The sequence below is a fragment of the Hylobates moloch genome, unplaced genomic scaffold (genome assembly GCF_009828535.3).
Source record: "Hylobates moloch isolate HMO894 unplaced genomic scaffold, HMol_V3 SCAFFOLD_14, whole genome shotgun sequence".
Lineage (NCBI taxonomy): Eukaryota > Metazoa > Chordata > Mammalia > Primates > Hylobatidae > Hylobates > Hylobates moloch.
Genome location: NW_026652289.1, coordinates 61,090,461 through 61,106,168, shown reverse-complemented (window position 1 = coordinate 61,106,168; position 15,708 = coordinate 61,090,461). Strand labels below are relative to the sequence as shown.

The 15,708-nt window shown below is 39.2% G+C and overlaps 1 protein-coding gene and 1 pseudogene across 4 annotated transcripts in view; both read left to right on the top strand.

Annotated features, from left to right (window-relative positions):
* The window catches only part of MAP2K5 (mitogen-activated protein kinase kinase 5), a 268,034-nt gene that overhangs the window by 90,484 nt on the left and 161,842 nt on the right, over nt 1–15,708 (top strand). For all 4 annotated transcript variants that reach the window (XM_032175733.2, XM_058427173.1, XM_058427172.1 and 1 more), the window contains exon 9: nt 3,511–3,550. In XM_032175733.2, the coding sequence (XP_032031624.1) occupies nt 3,511–3,550 (40 nt within the window). The remainder of the gene's footprint in view (nt 1–3,510; nt 3,551–15,708) is intronic.
* Nucleotides 388–1,766, top strand: LOC116482346 (heterogeneous nuclear ribonucleoprotein A1-like; annotated as a pseudogene).

The following is a 15,708-nucleotide window of genomic DNA, read 5'->3' as shown; positions in this document are numbered from 1 at the left end:
GTTAAGTTTACCTTCTATGACTGGCTTGACCTTTGTCCACTCAAGTAGGAACAGCAAAATGAGTAAGTTCTTATAACACACATATATTTGGATAAGCATATACATATGCTTTATATATGTAGTTTCCTAGTCTTGCCTGAATTTGTAACATTTTACATGTAAATGATATTACAAATACCTATATACTGTTAATAACTAAATCATTTCTATAAGTCAGTCACCTTCAAAAAACTTGTCAGTGATTGTTCAACTCTGTAAATTTACTAAAAAGTAGAATGTACCCTTAAAACAAGTGAATGTTATCATATGTAAGTTATATCTCAATAAAGCTGTTAAAAAATTTTGTCAGTCCTTTCTGCCTGTGGATGCTGCAGAGGAAACATCATTAAAGTCTCTGTTCTCCCTGCTTTCATGTCTAAGTCAGAGTCTCCTAAAGAGCCTGAACAGCTGAGGAAGCTCTTCATTGGAGGGCTGAACTTTGAAACAACCGATGAGAGCCTGAGGAGCCATTTTGAGCAATGGGGAACACTCACAGACTGTGTGGTAATGAGAGATCCAAGCACCAAGTGCTCCCGGGGCTTTGGATTTGTCACATATGCCACTGTGGAGGCAGTGGATGCAGCCATGAATGCAAGGCCACTCAAGGTGGACGGAAGAGCTGTGGGAACAAAGACAGCTGTCTCAAGAGGAGATTCTCAAAGACCCGGTGCCCACTTAACTGTGAAAAAGATATTTGTTGGTGGCATTAAAGAAGACACTGAAGGCTGGGCGCGGTGGCCCACGCCTGTAATCCCAGCACTTTGGGAGGCTCAGGTGGGCAGATCACAAGGTCAGGGACTCGAGACCAGCCTGGCCAACATGGTGAAACCCTGTCTCTACCAAAAATACAAAAATTAGCTGGTCGTGGTGGTGGGCACCTGTAATCCCAGCTACTCAGGAGGCTGAGGCAGGAGCATTGCTTGAACCCGGGAGGCAGTAGTTGTGGTGAGCCAAGATCGTGCCACTGCCCTCCAGCCTGGGTGACAGAGCAAGACTCCGTCTAAAAAAAAAAAAAAAAAAGACACTGAAGAATACCACCCAAGAGATTATTTTGAATAATACGGAAAAATTGAAGTGATTGAAATCATGAAATCATGACTGACCGAGGCAGTGGCAAGAAAAGGGGCTTTGCCTTTATAACCTTTGACGACCATGACTCCGTGGATAAGACTGTCATTCAGAAATAACCATACTGTGAATGGCCACAATATGGAACTGCTGACCTAAAGCGATGCTCCCACCTCAGTCTACGAAAGCCCTGAAGTTAGGAAAGCCCTGTTAAAGCAAAAGATGGCTAGTGCTTCAGCCAGCCAAAGAGGTCGAAGTGGCTCTGGAAACTTTGGTGGTGGTTATGGAGGTGGTTTTAGTGGGAATGACAATTTTGGTCATGGACGAAACTTCAGTGGTCATGGTGGCTTTGATGGCAGCCGTGGTGATGGTGGATATGGCGGCAGTGGGGATGGCTATAATGGATTTGGTAACGATGGAAGCAATTTTGGAGGTGGTGGAAGCTACAATGATTTTGGCAGTTTCAACAATCAGTCTTCAAATTTCGGACCCACGAAGGGAGGAAACTTTGGAGGCAGAAGCTCTGGCCCCTATGGTGGTGGAGGCCAATACTTTGCCAAACCACGAAACCAAGATGGCTATGGCAGTTCCAGTAGGAGCAGTAGCTATGGCAGTGGCAGAAGATTTTAATTACTGCCAGGAAACAAAGCGTAGCAAAAGAGGGGAGCCAGAGAAGTGACAGGGAAGCTACAGGTTACAACAGATTTGTGGACTCAGCCAAGCACAGTGGTGGCAGGGCCTAGCTGTTACAAAGAAGATATGTTTTAGACAAATATTCATGTGAATGGGCAAAAAACTCGAGGACTGTATTTGTCTAATTGTATAACAGGTTATTTTAGTTCCTATTCCATGGAAAGTTTAAAGCATTCCAACAAAGTGTTCTAATGTAGATTTTTTTTTTGCACCCATGCTGTTGATTGCTAAATGCAATAGTCTGATCATGATGCTGAATAAATGTCTTTTTAAAAAAAATATTTGTCAGAGCAACCAAATTTTCTGCAAAACAGCAGAAAATGATGTTTCCATGTTGGCAGTAGTGGATTATGTAAATTTTTGTTTTATTTCTGTTTTAAGAAAGGGGAAGTTTAGGGGCTCATTAAATATGTTTTACAACTGGGCAGGTGAAGATGAGGAATTCGTGAGGCACTAACTTCTGTTCCCCATTTGCCCTATGACATTCCCATCCTAACACTTACCAGGTGAGAGGAAGAGCTGTCTGATCTTAGCTAGTGTATAAAATCCTCTACAGGGCAAGATTTTTAGTTCTTCGAAACTAACTTACTTCCTTATATTAATATTTTCATGGGCTTGCAATAACAACGCTTGTTTATGTTATGTGGTTTATTTTGAAATTTTTATTGTATAAAAATGTGTTGCAGATTGCTTCTAAATAATGTTCAGAATATCTACTCCCCACAGTATATGTGTAAAGGCCACATTTCATTTAAACATAAAAGATATGGTGGCTCACTCCTGTAATCCCAGCACTTTCATTGACTGAGGTGGGAGCATCACTTGAGGTCAGCAGTTCCAGGCCAGCCTGGGCAACATCCAGAGACCCTATCTCTATAAAAAAAAAATTAAAAAGTAACTGGGCATGGTGGCATGTGTCTATAGTCCTAGCTACTCAGGAGGCTGAAGTGAGAGGATCGCTTGAGCTGAGGAGTTTGAGGCTGCAGTGATCTGTGATTACGCCACTGCGTTCCAGCCTGGGTGTCGGAGACAGCCCCTGTCTGAATCAGTCAGTCACTCAATCAGATAAACACAAAAGGTCTTGATGGATAGTAATGGTATTTCATTTCTGTAAACCCTATTCTCATTCCTTTTCATAAATGAAAACATTTATATTTCTTGATTTAAGTTGTAGTTATTTCACTATATCTGTTAGTTTGAGCTTATTTTGATGAACTGTTATGATATAGTTTATCTGCATGTGTAATTGAGAAAATAAGCAAAAAAAAAGCAAAAAATTGGAAAAAGAAAAAAAGCAAAATGGCTCTATACACTGCTTAACATAGAGCTATAGAGAACCTACACACACAGTGACAGTCATAAGGGATCTGGAGCCAAAAGACCTAGGTTTGAGGTCTCATTCTGCCACTAGTTACTTTGTGCCATTGGGCAAACTGTTTAACTTCTCTGTGCTTCAGAATTCTCATCTATAAAAGGAGGATAATAATGTATCAGCATTACCTCAGATAGTTATTTTAAGGTAATGTATAGTAAATCACTTTGTAAATCATTAAGCTCTATATAAATGTAAATTACTAATGTTGTTAGTGTTCTTTGAAAGTATCATGTATCCCACTGCTGCAGAAATGTTTGGATTTACATTTATGTCCTTAACCATTTTGTAGGTTGTTTAGTGATCCCAAATGATTTTGTTTTTTTTTCTTCCCATAGAGCATATCATGTCCCAAGTGGGAAAATATTAGCTGTAAAGGTAAGTACTGGATACATTTTATGAAATTCTTGATGTTCACCTCTTTCCTTTCCTCTGTTAGCTTGAGTCACAGATATTGTCAGAGGAGATGAAATGGCTTAAGGTTTAGATGGTAGGTAGGGGAAGCTGTGGCCCTCTGGTAACATTCAGACACCTGAAGATCTTTTAAGTATGCCTTAAAATAGTCAGTTGTAAGCTCTGTGTATCGTGATTCTTCTCGAGAAGAAGAGAAAATTTCTTTCTGTGTCCCCTGCTAAGTGGCATCACCGTCTTCCTTGTCACGCAGCTCTAAACCTTACTAGTAATGTATTCCTTTTCCTTCTTTAAATATGCCACATCCTGTGAATTGCTGTATCCTGTTAGAATTTTTCCCTGAAATATATCCATTTGCTACTTTCTCTTCCCATCCCCATTGTCATGGTCTTGGATCAGGCTCACATTACCTCCTACCTGGACTTTTGAAATAACTTCCTCACTGTACTTTCGGTCTTTTCTTTTCCTATGCACCTTTTACTCTGCCACAGATTTGAGAAGTCAAATCACAGATCTGACTGTGTCTTGCTGACTGCCTTCCTCAATCATGTACAACCTAAAGCCTAAGATGTCTGCTTTGCTTCTGACTCCTTCGGCATACTGAAATACCCAAGCACAATACCTGCTAATAGAGTCAGGCTACACACAACGCAGGGATGTTCCAGGCAGTTACCTAGGATGCTCCTCACTTGTTCCCATGCAATTCATAATCCACACTTCATCTCTGCCAAACTCCAGCATCCCAGTCCTGCCATGCCACTTTGGATTTAATCTCTGCCACTGCTGGTGCTTGATCTTCCCATCATCTTAAATCTCAGATTTCCTTAATGAACTCTGTCTTGAATTGCACTTCTGACTGAACCCTTTGCTAATGAAGTCCTAACCCCACAGAACCCCATTTCCAATTCTGGGCTCTTAGCTAACAAACTGGTCAGGCTTGCCTTGCCCCCGACCTTCCCCACAAATTGTTCAGGCCCTCTACATATTGGCCCCCACCTACCTTTATAAACATGCACTCTGCTTTACCAATCTGTTACTTCCCGTCATGCCCTTTATCTCCAGTCTCCGGGCCTTTAGTAATGAAAGTTCTTATTTTTTGAGTGACTACTATATGCCAAGTATTATGCTAGATTTTTTTTTTTTTTTTTTTGGTTGAGACAGGGTCTTGCTCTGTCATCCAGGCTGGAGTGCAGTGGCGTGATCTAGGCTCACTACAGCCTCCACTTCACAGGTCCAAGAGATCCTCCTACTTCAGCCCTTTGAGTAGTTGGACCACAGGTGTGCATCACCGTGCCTTGCTAATTTTCTTTATTTTTTGTAGAGACGGGGTCTCACTATGTTTCCCAAGCTGGTCATGAACTCCTGGGCTTAAGTGATCCTCCTGTCTCAGCCTCCTGAAGTCCTGGGATTATAGGCATGAGCCACACGCTCAGCTATGCTAGATGTTTTATAACTATTATATTTAATCCTTAAAATTACATAGTAAGCCTGTCTACTTTAGATTAGGAGACTGAAACTCAGAAAGCTGAATTGTCAAAGATCACAGAGTTGGAAGGGGTAAGGCCAGGATATGAAATGTTCATCTGCCTCCAAAGCTCATCTCCTCTGTTATATACCACGCAGCTTTTATACAACTTACTAACATTGCTCATCCCTCTGATTTCCATCTATCTTTTCATGGTTCATCTCCAATATGCCTTTTTAGCTATCCACAGTGAGAAATTGGTCTCTTTCTCTAACAGTTGCATAATATATATTTCTGCATCTTTTTTCTCATCTAGGAAACTAAGAATCAGAGCAATTACATTAGAATTGCTTATACCTTTTAGCAAGTTGAAACCAAAACTAAGGCTCAGATCCTCTGACTGCTAATGAAATCCAGAGTTCTTCCATATCACATCTAGTACAGCACCTAGAATGTGTTACGTGGCATTATCTAGTACAGCACCTAGAATGTGTTACGTGGCATTATCAAGTTTAGTTTTAAGAAGTTAAATAGCTTGTGAGGGGGCACAACAGAGCTTCCTTTGAGATATTTTCTTTGACAGTTCAGCCATATAGGGTCCATAGAATTGTAGAACTGGAAGAGACCTATCACCTGTTACAGCCCGCACATTTTACAGAGGCGCCGAGCTCACTGAATGCAGCTGTGTCATACCACCTTGGCTCTCACTGAGCGTGGCCTGGTCGTACAACCTTGGCACCCACCGAGCGCGGCCTGGTCGTACCACCTTGGCGCTCACCGAGCGCAGCTCGGTCGTACCACCTTGGTGCTCACTGAGTGTGGCTCTGTTGTACACCTTGGCATTGGTTTAACTTTTCTGTACCTCCTGAGCTCCCTTTTCACTAAGAGAAAACTTCCACTAAAAATTGAGCACTATTTTCCCATCCATTGAGTTACTTTTTTATTCCTTTTGTGTCAGAAGTCTTAGATTGTTGCTGATGATATATTTAAAGATAGCCAACTCTAGGTTATTTACTCCAAGAGAGGGGAGCACTGTTATAAATCACCTAGAAATCTATCATTATTTGGCCTTACAAAGTACATTATACGTTTTTCATAGTTTCATACATTTTGAATTATGTTTATATAGACTAATATTAAAAGTATTGTGCATTAGTTGGGTGTGGCAAGGGGCCAACAGCTTTTTCTGGGAAAGAGTAAAAGCAATTTTAAAGAAAGGCATATTTACAGAATAGCTGTTAGGAAAGTAGAGACTGTCAGTAAATGAAAATAGTTGGGATTTACAAATATACTGTTCACTAGACCTGACCATTAAACTGGGCTTTACAACAAGAACTGTACTGTATTCACTTTGTATCTCTAGATTCTATAAAATATAGTAGATACTCACACTGAGTTGAATGAATGGATGATTTAAGAGCAGATATGATTATTGTGATTAAACGTTTGTGTAGCCCTGAGCTTGTTGGTAGTTTAGGCAAAAACCATGTAACTTACATAATAGTCATAATCTAAGAAAAATTTACCATTTCTTCAAAACAGGCAGAATTTTTAATTCTTAGAAGTGTGTTTTAAGAGTGAAGTATTATGCCTGTAATTGATTTTTCAAGGTTTCAGAAAACAAAAAGTATGTGTGTGTATGGGGTGGGGACATAAAGCTAATAAGGCAAAATACTAACCATTATTGACTCTAGATGCAGAATACACTGGTATTCAGTGTACTATTCTTTCACCTTTTCTGTGTGTTTGAAATTTCTCAAAATAAAAAACCGATAAAAGAACAAAAAAAAAAAAAAAAAAAGAAGTGTGTTATTTAGTTTCCAAATATTTGGAGATTTTCCATCTTTCTATTACTGATTTCTGATTTAATTCCATTGTGGTTACAGAACACCCTTCGTATAACTTAAATTATTTTAAATTTGTTGAGACTTATTTTATGGCTCAGAATATGACTTATTTTGGTAAGCAGTCCTTGTACACATGAAAAGAATGTATAGCCTGCTTGTGCCTGTAATCCCAGCACTTTGGGAGGCTGAGGTAGGTAGAGGACTTGAGCTTAGGAGTACGAGACCAGCCTGGGCAACATGGCAAAACACCATCTCTACAAAAAATAAAAAATAAAAAATAAATTAGCTGGGCATGGTGGTGTGTGCCTATAGTCCCCGATACTTGGGAGGCTAAGGTGGGAGGATCGCTGAGCCGAGGAAGCTGAGACTTCAGTGAGCCATGATCGCACCACTGCATTCTAGTCTGGGTGACAGAGTAAGACCTCATCTCAAAAAAAAAAAAAAAAAAGAAGAATGTATAATCCACTGTATAGGGTATTGTATAATGTCAATTAGATCAAGTTGGCTGATAGTATTATTCAGATATTCTATATCTTTACTGATTTTTGTCTAGTTGTTCTATCAATTATTGAAAGAGGGGTGTTGAAATACTCAACAATAATTGTGGCCCACAATTCTGTTATTTTTTACTTAATGTTTTTTGAAGATATATTCTTAGGTGCATTTATGGTTATTATGTCCTCTTGATGAATCGGCCTCATTGACATTATGAAGTAACCTTCTTTGTCCATGATCATATTCTTTGCTCTGAAATTTATAGTCTGATATTAAATTCTAGGCTTTATTTTGACAAGTGTTAGCATGCTATGTTTTTTTTACTTTTAACCTATTGTGTCGTTATTTTTGAAATGTATTTCATGTAGGCAGCATATAGTTGGGTCTTATTTTTTAATCCAGTTGGATGATCTCTGCTTTTTAAGTGAGAGTATTGAGACTATTTACATTTCATATGATTATTGATATGGTTGGATTCAAATCTATCATTTTGTTCTTTGTTTTCTATTTGTTCTGCCTGTATGCCCCCTTTTTTAGGTGATTGCTTTAGAATTCATAACTTAACATAGTCTTCCTATGTAAATAGTATTGTACCACTTTATAGTATAGAAATCTTACAATGGTGTATTTTGATTTCCCTCATCCCAGCCTTTGTTTTATTATCATCCATTTTATATCATCATATGCGATAAACCCCAAAATACATTGTCACTACTTTTGCTTTAGATATTTATCTTTTTTTTTTTTTGAGACAGAGTCTCGCTCTGTCACCTAGGCTGGGGTACAGTGGTGTGATCTCAGCTCCGCCTCCCAGGTTCACGCCATTCTTCTGCCTCAGCCTCCCGAGTAGCTGATACTACAGGCACCTGCCACCACTCCCGGATAATTTTTTTGTATTTTTATTAGAGATGGGGTTTCACCATGTTAGGCAGGATGGTCTCAAACTCCTGACCTTGTGATCTGCCCACCTCAGCCTGCCAAAGTGCGGGGATTACAGGTGTGAGCCACCGTGCCCAGCCTGGAAATATTTATCTTTTAAAGACATTTAAAAAGTGAGAAAAATAGTGTTTTATTTTTATTCATGTATTTACCAATTCCAGTGCTCTTCATTCCTTTGTGTGGTTCAGATTTCCATCTAGTAGTATTTTCCTTCCATCTGGATGACTTCTTCCTTTACATTTCATATAGTGTAGGTCTTTTGGTATTCTTTTAGCTTTTGTATGTCTAAAAATGTGTATTTCACTTTCATTTTTGGAAAGGATTTTAATTTTTGCTAGATGTAGAATTCTAGGTTGACTGCTGTTTTCTTTCAGTTTTTTAAAGATTTTGTTTCACTGTTTTCTTTCTTTCCAGTGAGAAGTTTACTGTCATTTTAAATCTTTGTTCCTCTGTATATTAGAATTGGCTTCATTCTGGCTGCTTTCAAGACTTTTTCTTTATCAGTGGTATTAAGCTGGTGTTTACATCTTTAATGTCTCTACTTAACATGTTCAGAACTTCCTCTGCTTTCTTTTTTTGTGTGTTTTTATAAATAAAGATGGGGTTTTGCCACGTTGCCCAGGCTTGTCTCGAATTCATGGGCTCAAGCAATCCACCCACCTCCACCTGTCAAAGTGCTGGGATTACAGGTGTGAGCCAGGGCACCTGGCCTCCTCTGCTTTCTTGAAAGTATGAAATGACCGGGCGCCGTGGCTCACGCCTGTAATCCCAGCACTTTGGGAGGCTGAGGCAGGTGGATCACGAGGTCATGAGATCAAGACCATCCTGGCTAACATGGTGAAACCCCGTTTCTACTAAAAATACAAAAAATTAGCTGGGCGTGGTGGCGGGCGCTTGTAGTTCCAGCTACTCAGGAGGCTGAGGCAGGAGAATGGTGTGAACCCGGGAGGCAGAGCTTGCAGTGAGCTGAGATCGGGCCACTGCACTCCAGCCTGGGCGACAGGGTGAGACTCCGTCTCAAAAAAAAAAAAAGTATGAAATATAATAACTGAATTAGTGGCCTTATCTACTTATTCCATCATATGTGTCATATCTGGATCAGTTTTAACTGATTCCTTTTCTCCTCACTTTGGGTTATATTTTTCACTTTTTTTTCATATCTTATAATTTTTTTTAAGTGAAAAGCAAGCTTATTAAGAAAGTAAAGGAATAAAAGAATAGCTACTCTGCTTGGGCAGAGCAGCTATACCTTATAATTTTTTATTGGATACCAGACATGTGGCATGGGTGCTATTTTTGCTTTGCTATAAATATTTTTAAACTTTATTCTGAGATTGTGGTGGTTAATACTGAACGTTAACTTGATTGGATTGAAGGCTGCAAAGTATTGTTTCTGGGTGTGTCTGTGAAGGTGTTAATATTCAGAGCGATTAACATTTGAGTTAATGTTAACGTAAGAGATTAACATTTGAGTCAGTGGGCTGGGAGAGGCAGACCCACCCGCAATCTGGGTGGGCACTATCTAATCAGCTGCCAGTGTGGCTAGGATAAAAGCAGGCAGAAGTTGGAAGGACTTGACTTGCTGAGTCTTCCCACCTTCATCTTTCTTCCATGCTGGATGCTTCCTGACCTCGAATATCAGACTCCAAGTTTTTCAGCTTTTGGACTCTTGGACCTACACCAGTGATTTGCCAGGGGCTTTCGGGCCTTCAGCTACAGACTGAAGGCTGCACTGTTGGCTTCCCTACTTTTGAGGTTTTGAGACTTGGACTGGCTTTCTTGCTCCTCAGCTTGCAGATGGCCTATTGTGGGACTTCACCTTATGATCCTGTGAGTCAATACTCCTTAATAAATTCCCCTTCATATATACATCTATCCTATTAGTTCTGTCCCTCTAGAGAACCCTGACTAATACAAAGATGGTATTTAGTTACTTTTAAATAATTTGATTCTTTCAAGGCTTGCTTTGAAATTTTATTAGACAGTACCAGCCCAGTGGTTAGTCTAGAACTAATTTTCCCCGTGCAACAGAGGTGGTACTCTTCTGAGTACTCTACCTGGTGCCTTGGGAATTGCAAGGTTTTTCCACACTGACTGGTGGGAATACAAACTTTTCTTGCCCAGTATTAATCTGGAGATTGTTTCTTCTGGGCCTTTCTGGTGGTTCTCTCCCTGGCCTCAGGTGATCTCCTGACATCTATGTACAGATCATTCATTACTCAGCTGAAGACTCCATGACCCCCTCGGCAGACCTCTGGAGCTCTCTCCCTCAGGTCCTCTGCCAGCTCTCTGCCCTCTGCTTCTCTAGCTTCCTTGGCCTCCTCAGACTCTCAGTTTTGTCTTCTCATCATAGGGAGATGGCTTATCTCTGCCTGGCTTCCCCTCCCTACACTGAGGCCTAGAAACTCTCTGGTCAGCAAGCTGGGCGATCATAGGGCTCATCTCATTTGTTTTCCATCTTTCAGGGATCACTGCCCCGTTCTGGCTAATGTCCAATGTCTGGAAGCCTGTTGATGTGTGTGTGTGTGTGTGTGTGTGTGTGTGTGTGTGTGTGTGTGTGTGTGTAAGTGTGTTTTAGTACCTCTTCCTTTTTTTAAATTTAACTTTTAAGTTCTGGGGTGCATGTGCAGGTTTGTTATAGAAGTATACTTGTGCCATGGGGGTTTGTTGTACAGATTATTTTGTCACCCAGGTATTAAGCCTAGTAACTATCAGTTATTTTTCCTGATCATCTCCCCGCCTCACCCTCCACCTCTGATAGGCCACAGTGTGTAGTGTTTCCCTCTAGGTGTCCATGTGTTCTCATAAGTTAGCTCCCACTTATAAGTGAGAACATGCGGTATTTGGTTTCCTGTTCTTGTGTTAGTTTGCTCAAGATAATGACCTCCAGCTCCATCCATGTTCCTGCAGAGGAAATGATCTCATAGTTTTTTATGACTGCATAATATTCCATGGTGTGTATGTACCACATTTTCTTTATCCAGTCTACCAGTGATGGGCATTTAGGTTGATTCCATGTCTTTGCTATTGTGAATAGTGCTGCAGTGACCATTTGCATGCATGTGTCTTTATAATAGAATGCTTTATATTCGTTTGGGTATATACCCAGTAATGGGATTGCTGGGTCAAATGGTATTTCTGCTTTTAGGTCTTTGAGGAATCACTGCACTGTCTTCCACAATGGTTGAACTAATTTACACTCCTTCCAACAGTGTATAAGCATTCCTTTTTCTCCACAACCTTGCCAACATCTTTTATTTTTTGACTTTAGTAATAGCTATTCTGACTGATGTGAGATGCTATCTCATTGTGGTTTTGATTTATGTTTCTCAAATGATCAGTGATGTTGAGCGTTTTTCCATTTGATTGTTGGCCTCGTGTATATCTTCTTTTGAGAAGTGTCTGTTCGTGTCCTTTGCCCACTTTTTAATGGGGTTGTCTTTTTCTTACAAATTTGTATAGACCCCTTCCTTATACCCCTTTACTGCAAAAATTAACTCAAAATTAATTAAAGACTTAAATGTAAAACCCAAAGTACAAAAACCCTGGAAGACAACCTAGGAAATACCATTCTGGACATAGGAATGGGATAAAGATTTCATGATGAAGACACCAAAAGCGATTGCAACAAAGGCAAAAATTGACAAATGGGATCTAATTAAACTAAAGAGCTGCACAGCAAAGGAAATTATCAACAGGGTGAACAGACAGCCTACAGAATGGGAGAAAAATTTTGCAAACTATGCATCTGACAAAGGTCTAATATCCCTTTCCTTTCCTTACACCACTCTAATCCAGATGCTTGACTTCTTTCTTGTCGGATATGTATACCAGGTTTTGAATTGTTCTCAGTAAATAGAAGCTACCATTTATTGATGATTTATACAATGCTAAGCATTTTGCGTGCATTTTTTAAGTTAATACTCACAACATTTTGTAACTCTTACTGATTCCCATTTTACAAAAGCTGAGGCACAGAGAAGTTAAATAACTTGCCCAAGGTCCCACAACTGATAAGTAGTGGAGCCAGGATTTAAACGTAGGTAGTCTTGTTCTAAGTGCCGGTGACCCCCTGCCGGCGCTGCTCACTGCTCTCAGATTTGACTTGCCAAGGATCATCCTGGTCACATTTATTTCCCTCTCAAAAGTCTTCAGAGGCTTCACGTCACTTCCCAGATAAACTAAAGACTTTAGAGGATGGAATTCAAGATCCTCCACGATATGTCATCAGTCTGCTTTTATAGCATTATCTTACATATTTGAATCCTGTGTGTCTTTTAAGTTGAACTCGTTGCCTTATCTGAACTCAGGCACTTTCTCACTTCAACACTTTGATTCACATATTCCTCTCTAATTAGAATGCTTTCACCCATTATCTCTACCTATCAAAATCTTTAACACCCTTCAAGGATCAGCTGAAAAGCCTGCTCCTTCATTGAACTTTTCTGGATAAGCCCTGTCACATATGGTCTATCTCTCACTCACTCATTTTCTTCTTTGAACCTCTCTAGAATTCCCTGTATATGTCTTTTAAGGGTGTTATCACCAACTGCCTTGTATTTTGCTATTAGTATACCTGTACATTTCCCGTATTATATTGAAATCTCTTTGTAAGTGGGGAACAGATCTTATTTATCTTCTTGCCTTACTCTGTGATTCCTGCAGATCCTTGCATATAGGGTATAGTACAAAGCGTTACACATAATGAGTAAGTGTTCAACACATAATTTGTTGAATGACTAAGTGAATAAATTTTTGTTCTGTTTGTTCTTTAGTTCATTCATCTTTTAGAGTAACATCTTGAAAGCAGGTTCAGCTCACGTACAAAATATCTCATAGCTTTCTTCATATGGACCATTGCTCTCACCCAGAATATTTCTTAGCTTTTTTTATATTAAAGGGTGAAATGGAAGGTTAAGAGTTAGAAGCATATTTGATCTTTTCCTGACCCTCTCCTGACTTTTGTGTGACTTCAAGCATGTCACTTGAACCTCCCAGTGACCTCAGCTGTGAAACAGGGCTGCCTGGTGTCACAGAGGGATTACGAAGAGCAGCAAATCACAGTCCTTGTCCAAACGGAATCACCTACAGGGTCTGACGCCTGCATGGAATGATGAGGGAAATTTAATTTTCCAAGTAAAATGGTCAGTTGGACCCACACTTTGAATGTCTATGGGCACAATTAGATGAGTCCTTGAAAATCTGTTACTTTTCCTACTCAAAATGTTTCTCATGTTATGCCTGTAAATGTTGTTATTTTTTAGACAAAAAAGCATATTGTAAATGTTTCCCTTTTTAGACTTCTGAGGTAGGAATATATTACAAGATATTTTTAAAAGAAGTTGAATTTTGGAAAGAATAATGTACCATGAATTTCTATTTTATACTATTGAATTTAGAAAATGTTCTGCCTCAAAGAGAATTTTGAAAATGATGCTAATCACATTTTAAAGATAACTATTTCATAATGACCATATGTAATTCATGAAACGTGTTTCTACCTTTTTGTGTGTTTGTTTGGTGTAGGTAGTCAAGACAATTGCAGATAAGTAGAGCAGAAAACAAATAAAAATACTGTTAGCCATCTTGTAAACAGAACCTTTTTATACCATTAATGTATTCTATAAAATCTTTCAAGAAGTAATGCTTGGAGGATTTAATAGATTTCCCACTATTGTTTGTTTTCTAAGTGGGAAAAATCCATCTAACAGGAAATTTCTTAGCATTGTATATTGCATGTGCTGATTATCATTCTTTGACTGCTTTGGGTTTCTGCTGCTTTTAAACTAGCATTTAAATGGACCATTTGATTAATCATTTGTATACTGACTATAATCCTCCCAAATTTCCTTTCTGAGTTGTACATACTGTAAAAGACAATTATGTCACCACAGATTAAATAAGTGAATTAAAACAGAATAGCAGCTTAATTTGACCTGTGATTTTGCTCTCTTTCCCTTTAGTGAAGTGTGTGCCACTCCAGCAAATAAATGAAGTCATCCATGACAGCTTGTGATGAATTGCCGTATTTATACTGTATATTTTAATAGCCTCACACTAATTTAAATTGAGCACAGAGTAAATTATAATTCAGTCACTTGACTGCTTATATTTAACTTGACAACTCATCCTTATTTGTCCTGGAGGTGTAGTGGAGAGCAGTGGAAATGCACTAAGGTATTTCAGTTTCTCACTTAACCCTTTCTCCATGGAATGCTTCATATTCAAATTCTCTCCAGTTTGAAACATTTAGTACTTCCTAAGGAGAAAAAAAATAATGAAGAATCAGGGAGTCCGTACTTTCCTTGGACTTCAAAAAGAAAATTAGTCTTTACCATGCTTTTTGCCATTGCCTTCAAATAAGGAATTGGATTTGTTTATTTTTAGCAGTTTTAAAGCTCACTCACAAGAATACACAGGGGAAGGAGAATTAACCTTCCACCTAGAGTGCCAAGTCTCCCAGAAAATAGAGCGCATATGAATAGAGTTATTTTAAGGTGGGTTTTACTTTCCCTTTCAAGTTCTCAGAAATTACTTTATTTGTTTTTTCCATCATTTTGGAATCTCCACTATTCTAGACTAAAGCAAATACCAACAATGATCAAAACAAATTAGAGTACAGCAGATTAGCTCCACAAATACAGTATTCCTTACTACATTTTATGTCAGTGTGGCATTTTTATTTATTTGGTGGTGTAGATTTTTGGTTTTAAATTCAGTTTAAAATCAAGCAATCTATTTCTTCTGTCTAGAAACAGCTTCTTATAAAGAGGATTATAGTTGTAAAGACTTGAGTTAAATCCCACATCACTTACTAGGCACTACTGTGAGTTAGACCCTGTGTGGAGTGCTGGGGGTGATAGAAAAATGTACAAGACTCAGCCCTTGCCCTTCAGAGGCTCATAGCCACTCTAACCTTGAGGCTTCTGTTTTTAGGAGATGAGGGATGCGTGCTCAAGGCAGAATGTACCTATTGAGGGCCAGAGCTAGAGATGAATTTTGGTGGAGGACTTTGAGGTGAGCTTCATGGAGGCAGTGGTGGCATTCAAGCTGGGTCTAAAAGATAGAACAGGTTTTTTCAATCAGTGCCTGAAGAAGAGAGAGGAAGCACACCCCAAGTAGAGGAAACAGCAGGAGCAAAGGCTGGAAGTAGGGAAAGCACAGGATATGTGTGTACACCAGGAAATGTCATCTGATTTCACATGAAGAGTGGGTTTGTGGTGGGAGTAGTGGGAAGAGGAGTTAGAATAAGTTGTCTATATTGTGGAAGAATTCCTTGAATGTCATGCTAGGGTTTTAACTTTATTGGAGGTGATGGGAACACATTAAGGTTCTTGATCAAGGGAATGATATATTCACAGCCAGTAGTTTGGGGTTAA